The following is a 27,515-nucleotide window of genomic DNA, read 5'->3' on the forward strand; positions in this document are numbered from 1 at the left end:
CTTTCACAGCCCGTAAACTGAGGACCAAAGACCCTGGCCAGGAACCAGGGCTGAAATAAAATTCTGCACCAATCAATTACTGGTGAAAACGAAAAGAACGACCCCAGTAACTTTCTGCAAAAACTTTTTTTTTTTTTTTTTTGTCTATAAGGGGCTGGAAAATAATGTTTGATGTCTGCCTACCGAAGGTAACGTCTGAAATTTATGTTGACAGCCTTGAGCTTCAATCTGTCGAAGGAAATGAAGGGAAAGTGTGCATGCGTGTTGGTTTTCAAATAAACACTGTATTGGAGCATAGGTGAAGAAGCAATGAAAAAACACGGAGTCGTTTCTGAGGATGACACACGACGGCAAGAATTGCGAGGCGGGAGGTCTATGCCTACCGTGAGAAGACACAGCGGGGTCTCAAGCTACACCACCCAGAACGTTCCACGGAGCCAGGGATGACGTCAAGGACTCCGACTGCTGCTGCCTCTTTCCACAGATGTCTACCTGAATGAGCGTGAGGCAATCCTGGATACACTTCGGGCCAGAAGGAACTGGCCCTGCAGACGAAGGCAGATGAGAAGCAGGAGGGTGCCCAGGCATGCGCAGCAGGATGAGCGGCGCAGAACTAGATGGGGGCTTCCTGGAGAAGGAGGCAGCCATCAAGAGCCGGTCCCTCCACCCCTTCTCGCCCAAGACCGCCTCAGGGAACGGCCCCGAGGATACGCGACCCAGGACCACTGCAGGGCCTGCAAGCAAGGACAACGACAAGGCGCTGCCCAGCCCCTGGACCCCATCACTGACTCCGGAGGCCGAAGCCCCCAACCGGGAGAAGCCGTCGCGTACAGCGATCCACCCACTGCGCATGTCAGCCGGTATGCGCAAGCGCGTCTCTGCTCCAGGGCTCTGGGCCCCAAGGGGAAGCATCACGCACTGTGAGCGCTGCGCGTGCGCCGTGACCCACCACACCCTGAGCTGCTGCGTGCCTCGCGCCGTGCTGCAGTCCCCCGGGGCCAAGGCCGCCCTTGGGCCCACGGAGTAGCTGACTTGGAAGGACATATTGGACCCCAAAACGGACGGTGACACCATTGTGCCACAGTGGGGCGACTTGGGCTTCGGGGCTCCTGAATGAAGCTGTGGGCCGACAGCTCGCGGCCGGTGGTGCACGCCTGCATGAGCAAGAGACCGCATAAACGGCCTTGGACGTGACTGACTGGGTGGCACCTTCATGCTCCCAGCACTGGAGCTGTGGGGACGCGGCGGTCTAGGAGGCCGGGCCATGCACTCTGCAGTGACTCCGGTTTGAAGGCGTGGGCTAAGCATGCTTAATGTGGTCTCACTTTAAGAGTAAAACCTGAATTGAACGCGTACACACAGACGCAAGGATCACTGTGGACTAGTGAAGAATTTACGGTTCTGTGATGGGTTGTCCTGTTATCATTTTTTTGGTTTGGTTTTTACGTGGAAAACGTGACATTTTCAGGGAGGAGAGCCTGGATAGGAGGGACATTCAGGAAAGAGGAATCAAAACAAGACTGGAAACTCCCCTAAATGTTCAAGCATCTCAAAACACACGGAGGCAGCAGCAGCGGAGAGATCAAGGCAGGCTTTCCCGTGAGTCATGTGTTTCTCTGTGATCACAACAGCATTTCCTGTTGGGAGTCAAGAGTGCATTCAGGGTGGAGTTCGTGAGAAAACCTGTCTTAGTCATGAAATACCAATTTTCAACTCTTTAATACAGCCAAGCCACATTCTGGAAGATTACCATGTACAGGGTTGACCAAAAGATTCTTGAAGAAGTTTAAAATTTTGATATTAGAATAATTCATCTTGTCAAAACAAAGGCACTAGTTAACCTGTTGTGTACCTATTACACAAATACAGTTGGGTTAAGCACAGAAGGAGGTACAGGGAAGTCTGGATGGCTCCTTGGTTGAGCGTCTGATTCTTGATTTTGCCCAGGTCGTGATCCCAGGGTCCTGGGATTGAGCCCACATTGGGTCCATGCCGAGTGTGGGGTCTGCTTAAGATTCTCTCTCTCTCTGCTGGGCTCCTGCGTGCATTCTCTCTCTCTCTCTCTCTCTCTCTCTCTCTCTCTCTCTCTCAAAAAAAAAAAAAAAAAAAAAGGAGGGGGGAAGAGGGTTACAAAATTAATACAATGCATGTCCACTGCCCTGAAAAAGCTTTTGGAAGATCTGATAGGTGTGGGATCTGAGATCAGCAGTTTAAGGATTGGGCAGACAGCCGGGATGAAAGGCATTGGATCTAACTTGCTCTTTGCAGCTCCCATGGAATTACAAAGTCCATCAGACCCTCTGAGCCTATCCGCTCTGCCTGCTGATCCCCTGGTTTGCTTTCCCAGCAGAGAAGGACATGTAGTTCAGCTGTCAACCACCCAGGGCCAGCCTTAAATGCACTGACCTGCTTAGATGACAAAATGGATGTTGGAGAGCTCCCTACCCAAAAATACCGACTCCTTGCTTGTTAGGGAATCTGAGGCTCTATAATTAGAGAATTTCTCCTGTGTAGACAGTGTGAGAAAATAGAGCTTGCACTTGTATGTCAGGCAGACCTGAGCTCATATCTCAGCTCTTCTGCATGCTATGGACCTTAAGCAAGTCACTTGTTTTGTGAAGCCCTATTTCCACATCTGTTAAATGGGGATAGTGTACATGAAAGCGGTGAGATAATAGGAACTCAGTACATTATTTCCTTACTTCCTTTTGAAAATCTAGTGGTGTAGGGGCGCCTGGGTGGCGCAGTCGGTTAAGCGTCCGACTTCAGCCAGGTCACGATCTCGCGGTCCGGGAGTTCGAGCCCCGCGTCAGGCTCTGGCTGATGGCTCAGAGCCTGGAGCCTGTTTCCGATTCTGTGTCTCCCTCTCTCTCTGCCCCTCCCCCGTTCATGCTCTGTCTCTCTCTGTCCCAAAAATAAATAAACGTTGAAAATCTAGTGGTGTAGAGACTATAAAGCTGAGTAACATCCTAAGCTCTTATGATCTGGCAATTGAATGTCTCTGTAGGGAAATTAATTACCACCTTCAGCTGTAATACAGAAGATTGGTGCTACAACCACTCAAGGATGCAATGCCTTTGGCAAAGATTTCTCTGTTGTGATCTTCCCCGCTTATTCTCACAATGTTCATTTTGCTAGACTATCCTGGACAGCAAGGACTATATCTTATTCATTTTTGTATTCCTGATGGATGGCATAGAAGGTGCTCTATAGATGTCTGTTGGATAAGAGACTAAATGAATGAACAAATTTTCTAGGGAGAAGAGAAGAAAGGCAATGTTGGCTAGAAGGGGAACATACCCAGGACTAAGAAGGGAAGGTGAGAGGGCCTCAAAACAAAACAGTCTTTTTGCCTACTTTTAAATTATATCTAGAATCAGAACTGCTGATGCTTTAGAGAATAAATTACTCCTCCAGCTCCCCTCCCTGACAGCCACATGTACAGTTACAGCTTCTGCCATTGCTGCTAGTGATAATGATCCTATGGGAAAGGATTAGAAACCACCTTTTCTTAAAATGGCTTTGGCAATTTTTACAGCTATTTTTCTGCTGCGTTTAGGAAGGTGCTGATACCTACTTTTCAGCTACACTTCAATATCTTAAGTAAGTATGTATCAGGTCTGACTGACTTTGATGCAAATATGGCTTCTCTGAAGGGGACATGAAGGGTATGTGTCAGGCTTCATGAACTTGCCCACTGCTCCTGAACACCTGCGCCGGCCCAGGTACCTACACAGGCTGAGTTGTGCCTGGCACTGAATGCCAACACCTCATTTTATTTGCAACAGTAACTCCCACACTCAGACACTACATCCCAAAACAGAATCACTGCAACCAAAGCAGGTGAGCCTAGAGGACTTACCACTATCGGCACTCTGTGCTAAACACGAAATTTTTCTCTTTGAACCCCCAGATTCTCCACTAAGAATGGATCACCAAGCAGACCACAACTTTCCTCGAAAAAATTTTATTTCAGTCACCTTCTTGCCCCACCTGGACACTGGTTCATCCACAATCTCCACTTAATTTTAAATTTTAGAGAACAGGTTAGGTGGGTGGGGAGTCTCTGAACTCTCTATGCAAATTAGCCCAACCCCTCCCCAGAGGACTACACACCTAGAGGAGAGGCAGGTTTTGCTAAGCTCTAGCAGAGTATCTAAAGGTACCTAATTACACACTGTTGTGTAACGACAGTGTTACAGAGGTGACAATAAGAACACATATCCAAGACCGAAGGACAAAAACGTTCTGCTCATAGCAGCCTTTTCTTCCTGAATGTATATAGGGAACAGTCTGTGGATAACCCTAGTAAAGCACCAGCTAATATATATAATACTGCAGGGGCACCTGGGTGGCTCAGTCAGTTAAGTGTCCAACTTGAATTTGGCTCAAATCATGATCTCACAGTTTGTGGGATCGAACCCGACTTAGGATTCTCTCTCTTCCTCTCTCTCTGCCCCTCCCCCACTCCTGTGCATGGCTCGCACGCCAGCTCTCTCTCTCTCAAAATCAATAAACATTTTTTTTAAAGTACTGCAGATATACATAAGATATAATGCAGGCCACAAATGAAACCCCACATGTAATTTTAAATTTTCTAGCACCCATATTTAAATAAGTAAAAAGAAAAAAGGTATAATTGATTTTCATAATTTACTTAATGCAGATTTCCAATGTATTATTATTTCAACATACAATCAGTATAAAAATATTGAGATCTTTCACATGATTTTTTTCATACTAAGTCTTCAGAGTCCAATGTATGTTTTATACTTAGAGTACTTCTCAGTTCATAACCAGCCGTATTAAATGTTCAAAGCCTCATGTTGTTACTAGCTACCATAATAGAGCAGCTCTAGATTTTTTTAAAAATCTGTATTCCATTGGGTCGTCTGGGTGGCTCAGTCAGTTGAACGTCCGACTTTGGCTCAGGTCATGATCTTGCGCCTCATTTTTTTTTTTTAATCTGTATTCCATTACACAGACCAGATCCAATGTCTCATCAAAGTGATCTTAGGAGTTCATGTACTGACATGTGCCATCTGGTCAAAACACATAACTATAATAAAATAGGAAATGAATGTGACTATATGAATGCTTCTCTAACATAATACTATTTCTAGCTCAACTCCAAAGCCAAGATTTACCCAATAGAAAAAACACTAAAAACATTTCCATTAAAAACAGGAAAAGGACAAGGGTGTCCTTTACCACAATAATTATTTAACACAGTACTGGAGGTACTAAACGGTCCAATTACACAAGAGGAAAACATTGTAAGCCCTTTAAAATTATCATTATTTGAAGATTATATAATTCTTGACCCATAAAACCTGAGTGAATCAACTATAAAGCTATTTAAAATAAGAGAAAGCAATAAGTTGACTAGGTACAAAAATTAATATGCTGAAATCAATAGAATTGATACATACAAACAACAACCCTTCAGAAGCTATCATGGAATAAATAGTCCCATTAAAATAAACAAAAATAAAATACTTAGGAATTGATGAAATGCACAAGACCTACATGAAGAAACTCTTAAAACACTATAAGAGATTAAAAGATTGAAAACAAAGGCAAACCACATTCACAGGTAGGAAGTGTCAATATCACACAAAAAAACTCCATAATTCTCTATTAGATTAAAGAGATGTAAGAGAAATGACATAATTTTGCAAGTGGGGACACAGGGTTGGAATGCATACCTACCTGAACATGAATGACAAAGACAGGATGAATCATCTGCTCCCCTCCATCCCATGCCTGGGGGCCTAATTCTGATTACAAAAAAAAAAAAAAAAAAAGTCAGGCTGTATGCCCTCCATTCCTCTGGTTGCCTGTGTATGATGACAAAAGAATATGCACCTTTTCCCAAGTTCTATCACTGCTCTAGCAGTGAATCCACGTAGTGAGATGAATGTAAGGAAAAAGATCAAGCTGTAGAAGCTAAAGAGGTCAACCCTAATCCCAATGCTCCCACTTAGAAACTGTTAACTTTATATAACTCACTTACCTCTCTGAGCCTCAGCTTCCTTATCTGTAAAACAGAGATTAAAACCAGCCTGCCACTTACTTCACAGGGTTGTTGTGAGGATGGGAACTGAAGTTTGAAAGAGCTTTGGACCATAAAACTCTTCACTGCTATGTAGTTTATTATCCGACAAGATGAATCCATGTGCCAATTCATGTTTAAGTGACCATCATTAACACAGCTCTAAGCCTGACATAAATAAAATCAATGTAAGCTTATTCCTCAGGGTTGTTTATTTTTAAGAAGCTTCAAAATAGACCTTCTCTGGAGTGAGCCATTCCCAACCTCTTGAAAGGCTGCCAGCTGTGGTTTCAAATAATTACCCAGAAACATTTGGATTTTCTTCTTCCTCTCCAGTTGTCCTTTTCTCCGAGAAAATGCAGAATTGTTTACCAAAGAGTGGATGTGAAACACACTGAAGCCACTCATTTGTATAGAATATATGTGTCCTTGACTCGCCACTTGGAAGAGAGCTGTGTCACCAGCATCAGAGTAGGCCCACAAGTGAGACCTAAAATGTTTGTTGCCTTGAAGTCTCCAGATTTTGGGGTATATTTGATTCCACAGCACAGTCTTTCCAGTCCTGCCTCCTACCACTTGGGTTTTATAAATGAAGCGGTGATCAAAGAGAGGACTTAAGAGCTCCAGATCTTGTACATTGGAACAGATCCGTGAGATAGCCAAGTCTGAAGTATGACCACCTCTACAGGTTGCTGACAGGAAGTGGGGACATATAGAACTCTGATGACGAGTAGAAGCTTTTTAAAAATTTCTTAAGGGAGGCCTTTTTTCAAGATCTATTCAGAAAATTTCTGCATAAATGGCCATTATCACATAAGGGATAAAATTAGATTTGGTAACTAGGGAAAAGTCAGACTAACAATGGGTGGGTGGAGACATTTGTGACTCAGTGTATAAAATCTTTTCTTTGGGAGATTGTCTATGGATGATGCCTTACATTTTGGACATAGCAAAATAACAGATGTGAAATTCGGCCCACATCTTTCATACATATGATTGAGTGAAGCTATCGTTTAGAAGAGCCAGTGAGACTTAACCGAGGTCCACACCCCCTTCCCACCATGTGGCTTAAGGGACATTAAGCTGAAATGGGGGGACAAAGGGACAAAGAGCTGAACTATGGAAGGAAATGACAGGATGACAGGATTTCCTATAAAGTGCATGAACAAAGCAATAATACACAAGGTACCTTTATAAACAGCACTAGTAAATTTTACATAAATGCCTGACATCACCTTTTGTGCTTTTGAACTATTTCAGTTACAGTAACATCAGAGACAGCAGCCAAAAACATTTGCTATAATTTCAAAATGCATTCCTATTCATGTGAATCAATGCATGAAAATCAACGCACACCTCACATTCAGGAACACTCAGAAATTGTATGCACAGACACCACACAGAGAGGAAGAATACACGTGTCTTATCTCATTTGCTTTAAAAATGTTATATTTTGAGAGCACCAGCAAATGCATATAGTCTTGGGAAGGAAACAGCAGGCTTCCTTAAGCAATTATGAAATTCAAGTCACCAAATTAGCATACCTAAATCATGCAAGTCAGAATAACTTCACTGAGATTTGTCCTAAATAATTAATAAATTACTTTGTGATATTAAAGAATTATTTCATTACTTCACCATTAAAATTCATGGACGCCTCTATTATGTATATTAAACGTTTTAATTTTAAATTATTTAACTCTTAGATGTAGGGGAAATAATATTATTGTATCCTGTATTCTCAAAAAAAAATTCCCTTTATATTACTTTAATCACCTAATGTCTCTTGAAGAAAGCAATTTCCTACAACATTTTATTCTACTCAAAATGCTTTTCCTGCACTTTATCTAGAATGTACTTTATGATGTCTCTACACCAATGTGGGAATGACTGAAAGACAAGACACTGATGAGTAAGAGAAAGAGAAATCATAAACCTTTAAGAACTTGAGTTTGTTTGTTTGGTTTTTTTTAATGTTTATTTTTGAGAGAGAGAGAGAGACAGAGACAGAGTGCGAGCAGGGGAGAGGCAGAGAAAGAGGGAGACACAGAATCCGAAGCAGGCTCCAGGCTCTGAGCTGTCAGCACAGAGCCCGATGTAGGTCTCAAACCCACAAAACACGAGGTCATGATCTGAGCTGAAGTCAGATGCTGAACTGACTAAGCCACCCAAGCGCCCCAAGAATTTGAGGCGTGAAGAACACACATCAGAACAACATGAAAACTATTTTTAAAAACACGTGAGTCCCATCCTCTGAGATTCTAGTTCACCACAAAGCTTACTGGTGGGCACATGCTTCTTTTTCACATTAGCTATCAGAACACTTGGGACCTCTGTCTGTCAAGTAGATAGAAGCAGGTGGCATAGTGTGTGCATCACACATGGACATGGCCTGGACATTGTGGGTGGACATCCCCAGCCCTGCCTTATTTTTCTGCCTACATTTTTCATTTGCCTCATTGTTTGTACTTATTTTTAGTTCATCTTGCTAAATTGTGCATATCTTTAGAAGTAGATTTGAATTCCTTTCACAGTGTGAAGAATTTTAAGTGAGTGAATAATAATGGGGAAGGATAAATCTTTTAATAGGGAAATTTTATATTTTGTACCCTTTACCCATTTAGCCCATCCCCCCTCCCACTACCCCTCCAGTAACTCTCAGTTTGTTCTCTATATTTATGAGTCTCTTCTGTTTTGTCTCCCTCCCTGGTTTTTTATTATTTTTGTTTCCCTTCCCTTATGTTCATCTGTTTTGTCTCTTAAAGTCCTTATATGAGTGAGGTCATATGATTTTTGTCTTTCTCTGACTGACTAATTTCACTTAGCATAATACCCTCCAGTTCCACCCACATAGTTGCAAATGGCAAGATTTCATTCTTTTTGATTGCCAAGTAATACTCCGTTGTATATATATGCCACATCTTCTTTATCCATTCATCCATCGATGGACATTTGGGCTCTTTCCATACTTTGGCTATTGTTGATAGTGCTGCTATAAACATGGGGCTGCATGTGTCCCTTCAAAACAGCACACCTATATCCCATGGATAAATGCCTAGTAGTGCAATTGCTGGGTCGTAGGGTAGTTCTATTTTTAGGTTTTTTTTTTTGAGGAACCCCCAAACTGTTTTCCAGAGTGGCTGCACCAGCTTGCCTTGCCACCAACAATGCAAAAGAGATCCGCTTTCTCCGCATCCTCACCAACATCTGTTGTTGCCTGAGTTGTTAATGTTAGCCATTCTGACAGGTGTCAGGTGGTATCTCATTGTGGTTTTGATTTGTATTTGCCTGATGATGAATGATGTGGAGCATTTCTTCATGTGTTGGTTGGCTATCTGGATGTCTTCTTTGGAGAAGTGTCCATTCATGTCTTTTGCACATTTCTTCACTGGATTATTTGTTTTTTGGGTGTTGAGTTTGAGAAGTTCTTTATAGATTTTGGATACTAACCCTTTATTTGATGTTATTTGCAATATCTTCTCCCATCCTGTCAGTTGCCTTTTAGTTTTGCTGATTGTTTCCTTTGCTGTTCAGAAGCTTTTTATTTTGATGAGGTCCCAGTAGTTCACTTTTGCTTTTGTTTCCCTTGCCTCCGGAGACGTGTTAAGTAAGAAGTTGCTGCAGCCAAGATCAAAGAGGTTTTTGCCTGCTCTCTCCTTGAGGATTTTGATGGCTTCCTGTCTTACATTTAGGCCTTTCATCCATTTTGAGTTTATTTTTGTGTCTGGTGTAAGAAAGTGATCCAGGTTCATTCTTCTGCATGTCGCTGTCCAGTTTTCCCAGCACCACTTGCTGAAGAGACGTCTGTATTCCATTGGATATTCTTTCCTGCTTTGGCAAAGATTAGTTGGCCATACGTTTGTGGGTCCATTTCTGGGTTCTCTATTCTGTTCCGTTGATCTGAGTGTCTGTTCTTGTGCCAGTACCATACTGTCTTGATGGTTACAGCGTTGTGGTATAGCTTGAAGTCTGCGATTGTGATTCCTCCTACTTTAGTTTTCTTTTTCAAGATTGCTTTGGCTATTCGGGGTGTCTTCTAGTTCCATAAAAATTTAGGATTATTTGTTCTAGCTCTGTGAAGAATTCTGGTGTTATTTTGATAAGGATTGCACTGAATATGTAGATTGCTTTGGGTAGTATTGACATTTTAACCGTATTTGTTCTTCCTATCCAGGAGCATGGAACCTTTTTCCATTTTTTTTTTTGTGTCTTCTTCAATTTCTTCCATAAGCTTTCTATAGTTTTCAGCATAAAGATTTTTCACCTCTTTGGTTACATTTATTCCTAGGTATTTTATGTTTTTTTGTGCAACTGTTGGTGTATAGGAATGCAACCATTGTTGGTGTATAGGAATGCAACCATTGTTGGTGTATAGGAATGCAACCAATTTCTGTGCATTGATTTTATATCCTGCAACTTTGATGAATTCATGAATCAATTCTAGCACCCAGGTGGAATCCTGGGTTTTCCATACAGAGTATCACGTTATCTGCAAAGAGTGAAATTTTGACCTCCTCCTGGCCGATTTGGATGCCTTTTATTTCTTTGTGTTGTCTGATTGCAGAGGCTAATACTATGTTGGATAACATACTTCCAATACTATGTTGGATAACAGTGGCGAGAGTGGACATCCCTATCTTGTTCCTGACCTTAGGGGGAGAGCTGTCAATTTTTCCCCATTGAGGATGATATTAGCGTTGGGTCATTCATATATGGCTTTTATGATCTCGAGGTATGATCCTTCTATCCCTACTTTCTTGAGGGTTTTTATCAAAAAAGAATGCTGTATTTTGCATGACCTTTTCTTCTCATTTTAGAGTTCCAGCTGGTGGTATTTGCTCCTCACTCCATCAACCCCATTCTTGGGACAGGATGTCCTATCCATCACTTACACACAGAATAAACTCAAACAATGTGCTACTCCTCCCAAGGGCACTAACCTTTTCTCTAACTGCAAAATAAGATTTATTACCTCTCAAATCAATTTCAGATATCAAGGAAATGGGAGAAAGTGAAGGAAGTAATCAAAGATAGAAAGGTGTTTTCCCAATTCTGTGAAAATTATACTACCCACCCAGGATTATTTCTACTCAGGATAGTTTAAAGGAAAATGTTAGGGTTTCAGTAACACTTTTAATGTATTGCTTTATTGATAACCTTCTACACATCATGTGAAGAGCCAAACTAATAAAGATGCTGAAGAGAGAATAAAAGAGAGTAGTGTGGAAATTGGAAGACAATCCGAAGGGAGTTAAATGGCCACTGACTGTCCATTTATATGGAAGGGAGGTATAATTTGATTATTGTTAGCCTGGGATAAGAGTTTGAGGGCGGACCTTAAATCACAGGCCATTTGTGTGAGAGGCTATGAGGGCATTTACCGCTTGCTCTGCATTTTGGAGGGAATTTTGCCCTTTGTTTGGACTCCTGTATGTGAACATAGAATATCACTGTCCCTGTTATGGATTGAATTACATCCCCCCCCCCAAAAAAAGATGTTGAAGTCCTAACCCAAAGTACCTTAATTAGAAGTAGGTGACCTTATTTAGAAATAGGGTCTTTGCAGATATAATCAATTTAAAATGAGGCCATGCTGGATGACTGGTGTCTTATAAGAAGAAGGAAATTTGGGCTATTGTGAACGGTGCTTCTATGAACATTAGTGGATTTATTAATTTTTTAATCTTTTTTTAACTATATGAGTACATGTAGGTTCATGAAAAATTAGAATAATACAGCAGAGATTATGAAAGGGTGTTTGTAGACTATGGAGTCAGGCCACCATGCTGCACTGACAAGAAAGCAATGTCACAGAGGGATCACACAACACTTCCCAGACTTGCAAGTTCTTCATAGGAAAGGCCATCTTTGTTTTCTTTGTTTGTTTGTTTGTTTGTTTGTTTGTTTTAATATGGAATGCTTCACACATTAGTATGTGCAGGGGCCGTGCTGAGTTTCTTTATATTGTTCCAATTTTAGTAGATGTGCTGCTGAAGACAGCACCACAGCAAAGCCTATCAATGAAACCCACTAAACCTGGTAGTATGGCAAGTATGTGGGGGTCTAAGCAACAAATCACCTAGCACATATAAAATATTTACCAGAAAAAAAGGAGGGTCAAAAATCTAGCCCTAAAGCAAGTTTGTATTCCAGAAGGCTGAAGTCGTACAGACTATATTCTCTGACCGAAATGACATTAAGATGAAAGTTAATAACAAGCCATATGTTAAAGTTAACCATCTATTGAAAAGTAATAAATATGCTTCCGAATAACCTATGACTCAAAAAAGAAATCAAAAAGGAAATTAGAAAGTATTTGTAACTGTGTGATAATAAAAACATATCAAAATATGTATCAAAAATGTTTAGCATTTAAAGCAACACTTACAGTCTTTATTATATCAGAAAGGAATTAGGTGGAGGGGGTGCCTGGATGGTTCAGTCGGTTGAACGTCTGACTTAATTTCAGCTCAGGCCATGAATCAGGCAAAGCCCTATGTCAGGAGCCTGCTGAAGATTCTCTCTCTCTCTCTCTCTCTCTCTGCCCCTCTCCCCTGCTCGTGCTCTCTCTCTCTGTCTCTAAAATAAAAAATAAAGAAATAAAGAAGACAGAAATTAAGTTGAAAGGCAATGAGCTGAACATCTATCTCAAGAAACTAGAAAAAGAACCAAAAAATCTACAAAAAGTAAAAGAAAGTTAATAATAAAGACAAAAGGCTAATAAGTAATATATAATAAAGAATCAAGAGAAACAAAAGGTTGTGTTTTGGAAAGATTAAGAAAAGTGAGAAACACTTGGGAAAACTGTTAAGGGGGAATAAAAAGAAGGCACAAGTGACCAATACAAAGAATGTAAGGAAGACGTAACTACAGATTCCACCAACATTAAGAACATAATCAGAAGATATTATTAATAGCCCCATGCCCATGATGTTGAGAATTTTGATAAAAATGGATGAAATTCCAGCAAAATAAGCCTTACCAAAATTAGTTCATGAAGACAGGGAAAATCTACATAATCTGTTTAGAGTCTGTGTCTGGTAACTGACATTTGAGTCATTTGCAGGTCTATTCTCTCTCTTAATCCTGTTTCTTGAAACAAGTAGTAACTTTTCATCAAATAGTAGGCATTATATATGAAAAATCACAGAGGCTCTGGGTGATGTTATCTTCTGTCAGAGAGGATTCACCCTATTCTCTGGCGGGTGACAGATGTGGGTGCAGGAAACCCCAATACACAGTGCATTTAGATTTGAAGCTGCCCTACAGTCTCTTCACGGTCTGACTTTTCTCTTAGTTGTATGCACTCCTAGACTTTAGCTCTCCAAACAAAGCCTGGGGCGTTTACTAGAGCACTTCCTCCATGGCTTCGATTTTTATCTTCTTATCTGGCACTGTGAGGCTACCAAAGACTCCCACCTGGCTTTTCAACCACTTTCTGCTCAATTTCTCTTTTCAGCTTAAGAATCAGTAAATGAGGGGTGCCTGGGCGGCTCAGTCGGTTGAGCATCTGAGTCTTGATTTTGGCTCAGGTCGTGGTCTCGTGGTTCGTGGGATCGGGCCCCAAGTCAGGCTCTACACTGATGGTGTGGAGCCTGCTTGGGATTCTCTCTCTCCCTCTCTCTCTCTGCCCCTCCTCTGTGCTCTCTCTCAACATAAACAAATAAACATTTAAAAAAAGAATCAGCAAATGCCTCAAGGAGAAAACTAGCCAAGTGTTGGGTTAAATTCTCTGTATTCCCTTTTTCTTTCCAAGATTTTGTCCCCTCAAGTCTTGGCTGTCTTGACAGCCCCCACACTCCAACGTTCACCGCCTCAGCCTTGCAAGATTGCTGACTTTTGACCGGTTCTGATTCTTCTTAGCCTTCACCTTCTACCCAACTTCTCAGTCTCGGTCCCCATGCCCAGAACTGGCAAGTGCCCCGAGGTATCAAACTTCAGGCAGAATGGGAGGCTCCTTCTCAGTAACATGTCTTTCTCTTCAATATACTGGTACCTCAAGTCCATATTGCCTCAGATGCCTTCAAACATGTTTTTGGCACTGAGTTTTTCAGGTTTTCTTGATGGGAGCATTGGTATGCTACAAGCTATATCCTTCTAACTGAAATCAGAAATCTATGTATTAAATAAAGCATGATGAAGCATTGAAGACATAGTAATGGCTTTAGAAGTTATGTTTTTAACATTGACATTTCAGGAGTTAAATGCAGATGGCAGCAGTTGAGAGAGTGAGAAGCTTATTGAAGAGAAGAATAAAGGTACTAACAGCCCTATCTTGTGAAGTGGTCTGTGATGGTTCTAGAAATAAAGATACAAGTATCAATATTCTAACCAGCACAACTCATGGGACATGACCAAAATACAGCTTTATTTTACTTTTCCATTGATCCTCACAGATGCAGCCAGGGATGCTCCCCTCTCCGTTCCCCTGGATAAAATTCCACCAACATTAAGAACATAATCAGAAGATATTATTAATCTTCTTGGCCAGATCCCATGATTTTCTGCTAACTGCCAGGTAATAGATGTACCTCTGTTACTTCAAACTGCAGAATCTTAAGTCAGAAATCTAAAATCCAGGCCTCAAGGCACCTAGGTGGCTCAGTTGGCTAAGCATGCAACTCTTGATGTCGGCTCGGGTCACAATCTCACAGTTTAGGCTCTGTGCTGATAGCTTGGAGCCTGCTTAGGATTCTCTCTCTCCCTTTCTTCTGCCCCTCCCCCCTCAAAATAAATAAATAAACTTTAAAAATGAGATAAAATCCAGCCCTCAAAATAATCAAAAATTTCAATTGACTGAACCTCAGATCGTCTCTCCACTTGTTAGTCTCGTCATGGGCTGAGTGTTGCAGAAGAAAAGGGATGTGTGGTCTCTCTCCGGCTGCTTTTCTTCTCCAGGCTAGTGCTTCTCACCTCTCCGGGGTTGGAGCACAGAGAGGAGGGAAACGGGGGCAGGGTGATTGCTTACTTAAATCGCTAACACTGTAAGTTAGGTTTAAAGACTGTCCCAGATGTCTAAAATTGTCTCTTTCTGCCATGAGCGCTGGCAGAGGCTTACCTACTGGGTTGCTCTGGCCGAAGTACCTGTGACAGGGGTGATGCATCCCTTTCAGTTGGCCTCTCCCCCCCACCACTTGGTTCTCCAGCCATTCACTGAAAAGGATGCTGGCTGCATCACACCATCCTTCTGCAGGACTTCATATGGCTGCAGAGCATCCCACACTTTTCTGTGTGGTCCCCATTCTGTCCATTAGAAATATTCACACCCCTTTGGACTGGCCACTGAACAGGGGTTCAGTTATTCCCCACTTGGAATAGCAGCATCCTTGCATTCTACCATCTAAGCTGCTCGGTGGCCAACAGTATCACCTTTTTTGTCCTCCAGATTTCCTCCAATGCGAATTAGACCTCAGTCTGCTTTGTATCCCAGATCACAGGGGCACATACTGGACATCTCATTTGGTCCACGTAAAGCCCCCTCATGCTCGCTTTGAGGCAGTGAAATAGGTGATCTCTGCCCCAACCCCCGTTGCTGGGATATGCGGATGAGGCTCCCAACAGAATCTTCTCCAAAAAAATCTTTCTCAGATAAAGCGCTCCCTCCATCTACACTGCAACACATTCTTGAAGCGTAGCAGCTAAAGAAAAGCTCAAGCGTCAATAAACTGGTTCTTGACCGCTTCCTTTATAGTTCTGCATTTGGGAGTTTGCTTCATATCTGTCATGGTACATATCCTATTAGAAGTTCAGTCAAAATGAAGACAAGACACATCCCATTTTCATATACTGTTTCTAGTGTATTGTTTATTTAACACTGTAAGGATAGAGCAGTCAACAGTCCCAAATACATGTGCATGTAGAGGCAGGCAACTAAAGCAAATGAGTAAAACAGGGCTAAGAAAGATTATTTGGCCTGCGTGGTCAGTTTTTAATTTTCCCATATGGGGTTGAAGAAATAGCTTACTGCTATCAGAAGAAAAACAGGGACAGTGATGTTAAATGGCAATACGTATCCAGCCTCAGTACTAAAGACCGAGTGCTTTAGTACTAAAGTGCTTTAGTACCTCAGTACTAAAGATACGAGTGCTAGAATCTGGGGGAAGCTGGAAATCGGAGTGACGGGCAGTCATGACTCAACTCACGCCAACTGTTTCGTAAAAGAATGCAAACCCAGTTTTGAATATTTGACCATTTTTTTAAGAGAAGCAGGAAAATCTATATTTTTGTGTTATAATTATATTTGATCCTTTACATTTTGGTTCAAACTTTTTTTTTCGAACAGTGTGTAGGCCAAATACAGACTGCCAGTCTACACCCACTAGCAAGACACTAAAATGGTGAACTGAAAGCTCATGGATCAGAGCAGAAAGTCAATCAATATTTTCTTAAATAGATATATTTATGAATAGTGAGTTTAGTACATTATTCAGACCTGTGAAGGTAACCAAGGGAGTAAAAAAAGTGAAAAGGCTTAAAACTGGTTATCTTTAGAACAACATCAGAAGGACTATAGTTTTTATTAGTCTAAGCATAGACTAGTTTTTATTTGTTTTCTTAAGCTTTTTTAAAGTTTATTTACTTTGATAGAGACAGAGAGAGAGAGAGAGTGAGAATCCCAAGCAGACTCCACACTGTCAGCGCGGAGCCCTACACAGGGCTTGAACCCACGAAGCAGGAGATCATGACTTGAGCTGAAACCAAGAGTCGGATGTTCAACAGACTGAGCCACCCAGGTGCTCCACTATTTTAGTCTTTAAATTTTTGCCTGTATTACTTTGATTAAAAAATTAAAAGTAAAAAGGAATTTAAAAATCCCTCCACAAAATGCCAACTCTGATTTGACTTCCCTGGCTGGAAAATGTATTCCCATCAGAGAAGTGAGGCAATTGACTCTCCACCACCGCTTGCTCTACCAAAGCCCTAACTGCAGCTCCAGAAGTTTTGCAGAAATGTTAACTCTGCAAGTGTTCGTCAAGTTCTGTGCCCAGCTTCTGTATCTGTGCCTTCCTCTCCAACACTGGCTTGCCTGAGATCTTGTTCTTTGTGCATACCCTGTATATAATTCTTGCCGATGGCTCAGGGAGGACAATGGCCATATCTGAGGACCTGCAGAGCATACGTCCAATCCAAGGACCAAGCTCAGCAGACCTGAAGGCCTCTCCAGCCCTCTCTAGTACCCAATGACTCCATGCCATTTTATCATTGAGCTTCCTACTCCGCCCCGACCCCCACTCTATGGAGATAATCCAATGCCACCCTTGTGACTATATATCAGCTCACAAAAATTGCACTTCCTACAGTAGCCACAACCACCCACATTCATACCACTAGAATATCTTTGTCTCCATGGATTCTCCATCCAGATTTTATGAGGCCATGGGCACAAATTTGTATCTTCCCTTCTGTTGAATGCCTCCCCTATCCTTGGGATGAGTCATTTGTCTGCAGCTTACTACCAACAAAAAGAAGGCCAAGAGACTAATCTGATCCAAGAATGATAGAAATTACAAGGATTGTTTTTAATCCTCTTTTAATAAAAGCAGCTAATTTCATGTTTTACTTTGTATCAGGTATGACACTTTGTATACTTGATACTTTGCATTATACTACTCTATGATGTAGGTACAATTATCTCCATTTCAAGCCAAGGAAACTGAGGCATGGGAAAGTTAAGTAACCTGCTCAAGGCAAAAATTTAGTAATTGACAAAGCCTGTGTTTTAATCCTGGCTCTGACTCCAGAGCCTATGCTCTAAGCTACTATACTAGATAGCTTTTTGGTATAAAATGATACATGAGAGCAAAATGGAAAATCCATAAAACAGGCTATAGTCATCCAAATATAATTCTATTACATATAGAAGATTTCTCTTCACAGGGAAAAGAATTCAACATCATCGATGAGTTTGAGTGTACTCAATACTTACACTCTTACCTTTCTTTCCTGTAATTGTAAACTGTCTAAATGGCATTCTGAGCTTTTACAAATTCAAATAAAAAGAAACTTTCTAAGGCTTGTTCGCTAGAGGTCACTGTCCTCACTCTGGAGTCTGGTTGGTCTTACTGCACAGGAAGGCAGAATTGGGCAACAAATGATGGCTGCCATTCATGTGTCCAGCAGATGTCACTAGAAACCCGTGGATCCTGAAGTTGATTCTTAGCTAAACAGTTACACTTCATGAAAATAAGCATCTCCTTCTGTCAAGGCAGGTTATGCTAAGTTTGTTATTTTAATAAAATTTAAAATATAAAGCTATTAGGTTGTCAAGACAGTCTACCTAATATTCATACACAATTCACTTATCTTCTAAGAAAAGAAAACAAAATAAGATATCTTGCTTGACATAACAAGGTAACTGAGGGAAAAACAAGAGGGTTAATTGACAGGAATGACAACTCAGACTGGGTCCAAAGTTGTCTTCTCAACAGCTCTTACCAAAAAACATGCCACACCTAGGATTAGGGATACAAACGAGTGCACACAGCTTTCCACGCTTCCATTGTTCCTCATCAAGGTGCTCTCAAGGGTCTTAGCCTGCTGGAGCTCGAGCTGCCAGAACCAAATCCCAAAGACTGAGGGGTATTTATTTATTTATTTATTTTAAAGTTTATTTATTTATTTTTAGAGAGAGAGAGTGCACACGAGGGAGAGTGGGGGAGGGGCGGAGAGAGAGGGAGAGAGAGAATCCTAAGCAGGCGTCACACTGTTAGCACAGAGCCTGATGTGGGGCTCGAACTCATGAACCATAAGATCATGACCTGAGCCAAAGTCAGACACTTAACTGACTGAGCCACTGAGGCGCCCAGACTGGGGGGCTTTTTAAACCACAGAATTCAGGGATGCCTGGGTGGCTCAGTTGGTTAAGTATCATACTTCAGTTCAGGTCATGATCTCACATTTCATGAATTTGAGCCCTGCCTTGGATTCCATGCTGACAGCTCAGAGCCTGGAGCCTGCTTCTGATTCTGTGTCTCTATCTCTGCCCCCACCTCGGTTTGTGCTCTGTGTCTCTCTCAGTAATAAATAAACATGATAGATAGATAGATAGATAGATAGATAGATAGATAGATAGATGGATAGATAGATAAAAATAAAAATGAACCACAGAATTCATTTCTCACAGTTCTTGTAGCTGGGAATCCAAGTTCAAGGTGCAGGCTCATTAGCTTCCTGGTAAGGACTGTCTACCTAGCTTGCAGACAACCACCTTCTCAATGTTTTCTCACATGGCGGAGAGAAAGAAAACAAGCTCTCTGGTGTCTCTTCTTTCAAGGGCAATAATCCCATCAAGAGGGACCCACACTCATGAACTCACCTAAACCTAATTATCTCCCAAAAGCCCTATCTCTGAATACCCGTCACACTGGGGGTTAAGGCTTCCACACGTGAATTGGGGCAGGGGAAGGCAGACACAATTCAGTCCATAACACCAAGTTTAGTGGTAATAGAGTTGATCAATACAGCCTTCAGTGAGGACTTGGCTATGTCAGAGGAACCCAGAACACAAGTTCATGGTCATTTATACGTTAGGCCTTGGAGGCCACATCAGCCCCCACAAGGATACACTGTATTACCTTAGGAATTTATTGCTGCATGATTTAGTTACTTCAGAATTCTAGTTTTTATGCTGTCAGCATGCCTAGGGCAGGCCTACCCATGCCTTACCTCTGGGACTTTGATTTGTCAGGAAAGCAGTATTAATCTATCACTTCACAGACAGATGCAGCCTGTACGAAACATTCATGGAGGTCTCTCAGCCTCAGAATCTGGTGTATATCATCCAGTTCCATTTATCACCCATTTCATAAATACAACATTCCAAGAGCAAAAGGCTATCTAATAAGGATGAGTATGGAAATAAACATTAACATTTTTGTATTTATAAAGTATTATATAGTAATACTATATATTACATATTGTATATATATATAGTATATAAAGTATATATTGTATTATAAAGTATTTATAAATACTTTTATAAATATAAATAAAAATAAGCATTTTTATCATTATGACTCAGCTGAAATAATGATAACTTATAGTTCCAGTTAGGAAAGTGCTATTTTAGCTATGGTAGAACATACCCCACTTTATCAACACCGTAGAGAGTGTTGAGAAGCATAGTGAGAACAAAAGTCATGTGCTTCAGTGACCTGACCAACACAACGCACAAGTGCTTCTACTTGTACTCTTACTCATTTTGGTTCAAGATGTTTAAATATATTAAAATAGATCTTTATATCTTGAAATATAAAATGAGTGTTAAAAGCACTGAGGAAAAGCATACTTTTTAGGTAGGCTGGGATACTGAGGATAGATCATTCAAAGACAAGGGTTTAAAGTGACTGCAGAACCCAACTCAAAAGACAGAACATATTTCTGGAATATTCCATGCATAAATTTTGAATGCCTTTGCAGAGAACGTCTCTTCTGTTTCAACTGTCTTCTCTGCCTATAAATCCTATTCATCATTTAAGGTTAAGTTCAGATAGTCCCTTCACTGTAAAATATTCTCCAGCCTCCTCAATCATGGTCAGAATCAACAACTCTGAGCTCTCTTCTCTGAGTACATTTTACAAACTGGCACCACTAAAAAGCTTATCAAGTTAAATCACTGTCAGGCAGGTAACTCAAGGCAGTACATGCAGAAACACAGGCTCTAGAGCGGATCGTGGCATTCATTTTTCATTCTCCCACATACTAACTGTGTGGCCTTAGATATGTCATTAAGCTTTACCCTGAATCATTTCCTTATGCATAAACTGGAGGTAACTAGGGGTGCCTGGCTGGCTCAGCCTAAAGCATGTGACTCTTAATCTTGAGGTTGTGAGTTCAAGCCCCATGTTGGATATAAAACTTACCTAAAAAAAAATAATAAATAGGGGCACCTGGGTGGCTCAGTCAGTTAAGCATCCGACTTCAGCTCAGGTCATGATCTTGTGGTCTGTGGGTTTGAGCCCTGTGTCGGGCTCTGTGCTGACAGCTCTGAGCCTAGAAACTGCTTCAGATTCTGTGTCTCCCTCTCCCTCGGCCCCTGCCATGCTCACGCTCTGTCTCTCTCTCTCTCTCAAAAATAAACAAATATTACAAATAATAATAATAAATCAATGGAGCCATTCTCTTTAAAAAATGGAGGTAACGATACGTTTATCTTACTGGGTTATTAGAATAACTAAATAATATAAAATATGAGAACAGAATAATGCCTCGCATAAAGCTGCCCTTAATAAATGTTAACTTTTATTAACTCACCTATTAGATTGGTTGCTCTGTACTGTATGTTAAGATCACCTGGGGAGTTTTTTTTAAATTTTGATGCCCAGGACCCACCCAAGACCTTTACTTTAGAAGATTCTGGATGTGGCTTCCCATGTATTCATAAGTTTTAAGGCTCCCCAAGTGAGGTGAATGCTCTAGAGTTGAAGGCCATTGCATCAGATGTTTACCCCTTTGACAAAGGAAATACTCATCTTTGTATCCTCAGCATTTGGGTTAATGTCACACATATGGGAGAATTCAATTGTATTTGTCGTACTGAACTGATGTGAGAAGATCCAACAGGTCATAAAATCAAAGCAAATCTTCAAAGCACTTTCTAAGATCTAAAGATGGTTTTAGGTATAACTGTTTCCCAGAATTACATGCGTGTACCCCAGAGTAGACAGCTTACCCGAGTACATCAACGACATTTGGGGGATAAGGGATGGTAGAAAAACACTGGTCAGCAGCAAAGTTTTTCATGGAGACCCAGAATTCCTAGTGATAGAATATCAACAAGTATAAGGAGAGGTTAAACCCTCCTTTGGAAGGACTGAGAAAATATCTTCAACATATTAATGATACTGTCCACTCTCGAAAAACTATTTTCTCGTCATTTCCTGCTCCTTACAACAGGATTGGCAGTGCTCCCAAGAAGCTGAAGTACTTCACCAAGAGGCACGGTGGCTAGTAACACAGAAACTGGTTTGACAGGATAATGCTGAACCATCGAAGATGACGAAGATGACGGAAAGATAAAGGATGTGGATTTCAGGAGCTGAAAAAGCGAGCAGCAGTTTTCTCTCTAGAATTTAGAGGTTTTTAGAGCTACGTGGGATCGTAGGGGGATTTTTACATTACTTCAAAAAGGGCTAGGCTCTGGGAGTTGTACAAACTGAAAACATACAGATTTGGACTGTTGAAATGAGAAGCTGTTATTAGGTCCTCTTCTTTGTGGGTCTGCTTTGCGATGATTATTATAACCACAGAGGAGACAACATTTTCCAGCACTTTGTTATTTTTTAGTGTTCTTTCATCCGACTATCTTCAGTTCAGTATAGCTCGGCTTCAGTGAACATTACAGAATTTTGCTGAAGATTTTAGTTGCAATCAATCAAAAAGCCTTTATTAAGTCCCATATACTCAGACCACTGTACTGGATACTCCAGAGATCAGATTACATACATGATACAAGCTCTCAAGTGGCTCATCATTCCAATAATTCACATACAAAATGGTTCAACTATTAACTCGGAGCCTGAGCAGCCTGAGATCATGTGTTTAGTACTTTATGCTTACACTGCAGTTTCCCTGGCTTAACACTGAGGATATTTTAGAGCATCTCAAGTTATTATGAGCCTGGAAACACCTTTTCAGTAGGAACACCAAAAGCCATAGTTTTTTCTCCCCCCACCCCGACCTTAAATCTCCAGTAATAGCCAGTCACATATATGCCACCAAATAATCTTCATGAGTAAATCAGATGGCTGTAAATGCACTGCATAAAAGATTACTCCTAATAAACTGAAATAGGTCTTTCACATGATAACAGCTGTTGTCTGCGATGAAATAAAAGCCAGAGCTCTCTCACCCTCAACTCTGAGTCCAGTACCACCTCCCTGACCCATTCCTATGTGTGCCTTTTCGCCAACTTCTTCCTTGTCTCTACGTGATCACCAGCCACAGGCAGAAACTGAAACTTCCCTTTTTGAAAGTGAAAAGCATCAAGGGAAGCTCTTGGTACTCCCCCTCTTCGGTGTCTTTCTGTTTTCTTCCCAAGTGTAAGCTTCTGGAATCTTTAAGTCTCTGATAGTAACAATTTCTCCTTGGTTCTTACGGGAGGAATTGCACAGGAGGTAAGAGAGAGCATAGTACAATTACTCAACACTGAATCATTTTGTTCAAACCTAAACCACCCTCATTGTGTATTGTTTTTTTATTAACTTGTCTTATTTTTTATTCTTTTTAATTTACATCCAAATTAGTTAGCATATGGTACGACAATGATTTCAGGAGTAGATTCCTTAGTGCCCTTTACCCATTTAGCCCATCCCCCCTCCCACTACCCCTCTAGGAACCCTACCTAGTTTGTTCTCCATATTTAAGAGTCTCTTATGTTTCGTCCCCCTCCCTGTTTTTATATTATTTTTGCTTCCTTCCCTTATGTTCATCTGTTTTGTCTCTTAAAGTCCTCATATGAGTGACATCATCTGATTTTTGTCTTTCTCTGACTGACTAATTGGTCTGACTGACTAATTTCACTTAGCATGATACCCTCCAGTTCCATCCACGTAGTTGCAAATGGCAAGATTTCATTCTTTTTGATTGCCTAGTAATACTCCGTTGTGTATATATACCACATCTTTATCCATTCATCCATCGATGGACATTTGGGCCCTTTCCATACTTTGGTTATTGTTGATAGTGCTGCTATAAACATGGGGGTGCATGTTTATAGGGGGTGCCCTTCGAAACAGCACACCTGTATCCTATGGATAATGCCTAGTAGTGCAATTGCTGGGTCATAGGGTAGCTCTATTTTTAGTTTTTTGAGGAACCTCCATACTGTTTTCCAGAGTGGCTGCACCAGCTTGCATTCCCATCTCATTATGTATTGTTAAACTCACTTCCTTCAGTAATTCACAACTAGGGGAAGCCTCCATCCAGTCTCTTCTAGAGACCTATGGATTCTTCGTTCAGTCTCACATTTAAACTGCACTTAAATTACTGCCACACACCCCACCACTCTTGAGATATGGGTGAGTTCAAACTTGGAAAATTCTTCCTGCCACCATGACCTAGGCTTTCATGTAGACCATATATTCTCCTTTTTAATTTTCTTAGAACAGATTTGTGAGGGCTCTGACTCAATTCCTCATTGCTGGAATCTCTTATATGTGTTTCCTTCTCCTCCCATTTCTGGCTTCTTTAACCCTATCTGCCTCCTTTTATTCTCAGCTTTTTTTCCTCAGGTTATGAAATATAACTCATTGTAATTTAAAAATAAAACTTCAAATGTGTTTGCGTCTACTTATGGTCGGTTATAATGATCAAGTCGCAGAGCATCTTTCAAGAAAACATTTGCACATACAATAGTAGTCTTTAAACACACACACACACACACACACACACACACACACACACACAGAGGCAGCAACGGGGAAAGCTCAATCTTTCCAATAAATGGTGCTAGGTCACTTAGATAGCCATACAGAAAAAATATATATAACTTGTCCATACCTCACATCACAAAAATTAATTCCAGATTGATTATAGTTCTAACTATGACAAATAAAGCAATAAAGCTTCTAGAAGATAGCATAGGAAAAAATTCAAACCTTGGGATAGGAAAATCTTTCTTTAAAAGGAAATGAAAAGCAGTCTCAATAAAGAAAGTGACAGAAAAATTAAGCTTCATTAACTTTCTGCTTTTCAACAAAACGCCATTAGGATGGTGTTTTCATTTGCCATGAAAAGGCAAACCAAAAAGTAGGGAAGGATATTTGCAACCAATATAATTGACTCAATATTTCTATCCATTATATATATAGAACTCCTACAAATTAGTAAAAACAGAGAATTTAATAGAAAAATGGACGAGAGACTTTTTCTTTCTTTCTTTCTTTTTAAATATATGAAATTTATTGTCAAATTGGTTTCCATACAACACCCAGTGCTCATCCCAACAGGTGCCCTCCTCAATACCCATCACCCACCCTCCCCTCCCTCCCACCCCCCATCAGCCCTCAGTTTGTTCTCAGTTTTTAACAGTCTCTTATGCTTTGGCTCTCTCCCACTCTAACCTCTTTTTTTTTTCTTCCCCTCCCCCATGGGTTTCTGTTAAGTTTCTCAGGATCCACATAAGAGTGAAAACATATGGTATCTGTCTTTCTCTGTATGGCTTATTTCACTTAGCATCACACTCTCCAGTTCTGTCCACGTTGCTACAAAGGGCCATATTTCATTCTTTCTCATTGCCACATAGTGGACGAGAGACTTGAATCAACACTTTATAAGAGAATAATTTAATTGCCAACACACATTTGAAAAGGGACCCAAATTCATCGATCACTGGGGCAATACAAATTATAATGGCAATGAGAGAGCACAACATTCCCAAGAAATAAAATATAAAAGACACATCTTTGGTGAGGCTAAGAACAAATGAGAAATCGCCTACACTGTGAGTGTAAGTGGGTGCAAGTTGGAAAATGTTGGCATCACCTACTAACATTGAGCATATACAAATAGTCTATGACCTCACAGCTTGACTTCTACATGTATACTCAACAGAAATGCATGCATCTGTACTCTAAAAGATATGTACAAGAATGTCCAGAACAGCATTACTCACAAGAGCAAAAGTCTAGGATGAAACGTGCAACATTAGTAGATAAGCAAAATAAATCACAGTACATTTGTACAATGGCATTTTATGCAATGAAAAAGAATGAATTCCTGCTATATGTAACTTTCTTGGATCTCATAAACACAATGTAGAGCGTTAAGAAGCCAGTCATGAACGAATACATACCATAAGATTCTAGTTCCAAACCAGGCATTAGAAGGCAGACTAGTGTCAACTTTGGGAAGAGGGTAGCAGACGGGGCAGGGAACACAGGGCTTCTGAGACATTGTTAATGTTCTATTTCTTACTCAGGTGGTGGTAATTGTGTTCACTTTGAGATAATTGAGCACTTTTTGTCATGAATGTCTACTATGTCATACTATGTGTTATAGAAAAAAAATACATATGAGAGAAAAGATAAATGCCTAAATATTAGAACTGGAGATAAGGTCAAAGCTGGACTATTAGCAAGATAAGGAAGGTTCTGCTGAATTCTAGACAGATTGTCTAATACGCTTTAATATATCCTACTTAGGGATGGCATTAGTCCTAAAGATAGTGCTATGAGCTTATAGATGAGGTTCAAATAGTCATAGCCCTGACAAACTAAGGGCTGTAAAGGTGAGGGTACATGCAAAGGTTAAGTTAAAGTGACCCTAGAACTTCTGGCCAAATGAGCAACCTGATACAGTGCATACAACTTTAAGATCAATTTTCCAAAACTGTTGACCAAAGATATTCATGGGGCATGTGTTACTGAAAATATTTTGAATTACTATAATTTAATGTCTTGCATCAAAATGAGACAGAATTGTATTTTACCTAGTCTTTTACAGAAGAATATAAGTCATTAAGAATTTGCGAATTTGCTTATATACTGGGGCTCCAGGGTGGCTCAGTCGGTTAAGCGTCCGACTTCGGCTCAGGTCATGATCTCACGGGTTCGAGCCCTGCATCAGGCTCTGTGATAGCAGCTCAGAGCCTGGAGCCTGCTTCAGATTCTGTGCCTTCCTCTCTCTCTCTGCCCCTCCCCTGCTTGTGCTCTGTGTCTCTCTCTCTCAAAAATAAACATTTTAAAAAATTAGAAAAAAAGAGAATTTGTTTATATAATATTAAGCACACATTACACTTTAAATTTTTTTTTAATGTATATTTATTTTTGAGAGAGAGAGAGACAGAATCCAAAGAGGTTCCAGGCTCTGAGCTATCAGCACAGAGCACAACATGGGGCTCAAAACCATGAACCAAGAGATCATGATCTGAGCCAAAGTCGGTCGCCTAACCAACTGAGCCACCCAAGCACCCCAGCACACATTACACTTAATAAATGCAAGTTGTATATTTATAACAATCTGTAAATTTCTAGGTGTCATCTGAAATAGCTTTATTTTCTTCTCATGGCAAGAGCTGAAGTTTTACTTAAACAAAATGTTTTATGTTTCAAAAAGGAAATATGATGCATTCATGTGAATTTCTTTTTCTCAATTAGATTCTAACCAAGAAATTTTCTTTTTGGGGGTGTCTAGGTGGCTCAGTAGGTTGAGCATCCGACTTTGCCTCAGGTCACAATCTCATGGTTTGTGAGTTCCAGCCCCATATTGTATCCTCTGCTATCAGCACAGAGCCCACTTTGTATCCTTGGGACCCCCCTCTCTCTCTCTGCTCCTCCCCTGCTCACTCTTGAGCTCTCTCTCTCTCTCAGAAACAAATAAACATTTTTAATAAAAAAAAGAAATTTTCTTTTTAAGTAATCACATTTTAATAGCCTAATAATAAAATAACATTTTGAATAGTCAGTTCTTTCTTTTATTTAAAAAAAAAATTCAATGTTTATTTTTGAGTGTGAAAGTGAGC

At 40.6% G+C, this 27,515-nt stretch overlaps 1 protein-coding gene and 1 pseudogene across 1 annotated transcript; one reads left to right on the top strand and one right to left on the bottom strand.

Annotated features, from left to right (window-relative positions):
• The first annotated feature begins 463 nt into the window (after window positions 1-463).
• Window positions 464-23,364, top strand: LOC123385583 (nitric oxide synthase-interacting protein-like). The gene is made up of 2 exons (XM_045058259.1): window positions 464-1,599; window positions 21,950-23,364. Exon 1 carries the CDS (start codon window positions 587-589, stop codon window positions 1,025-1,027), a length of 441 nt encoding a protein of 146 aa, XP_044914194.1. The 5' UTR covers window positions 464-586; the 3' UTR covers window positions 1,028-1,599; window positions 21,950-23,364.
• Window positions 11,961-12,058, bottom strand: LOC111560678 (annotated as a pseudogene).
• Window positions 23,365-27,515: the final 4,151 nt, after the last annotated feature.

Source organism: Felis catus, chromosome B2, assembly GCF_018350175.1.
Source record: "Felis catus isolate Fca126 chromosome B2, F.catus_Fca126_mat1.0, whole genome shotgun sequence".
NCBI lineage: Eukaryota > Metazoa > Chordata > Mammalia > Carnivora > Felidae > Felis > Felis catus.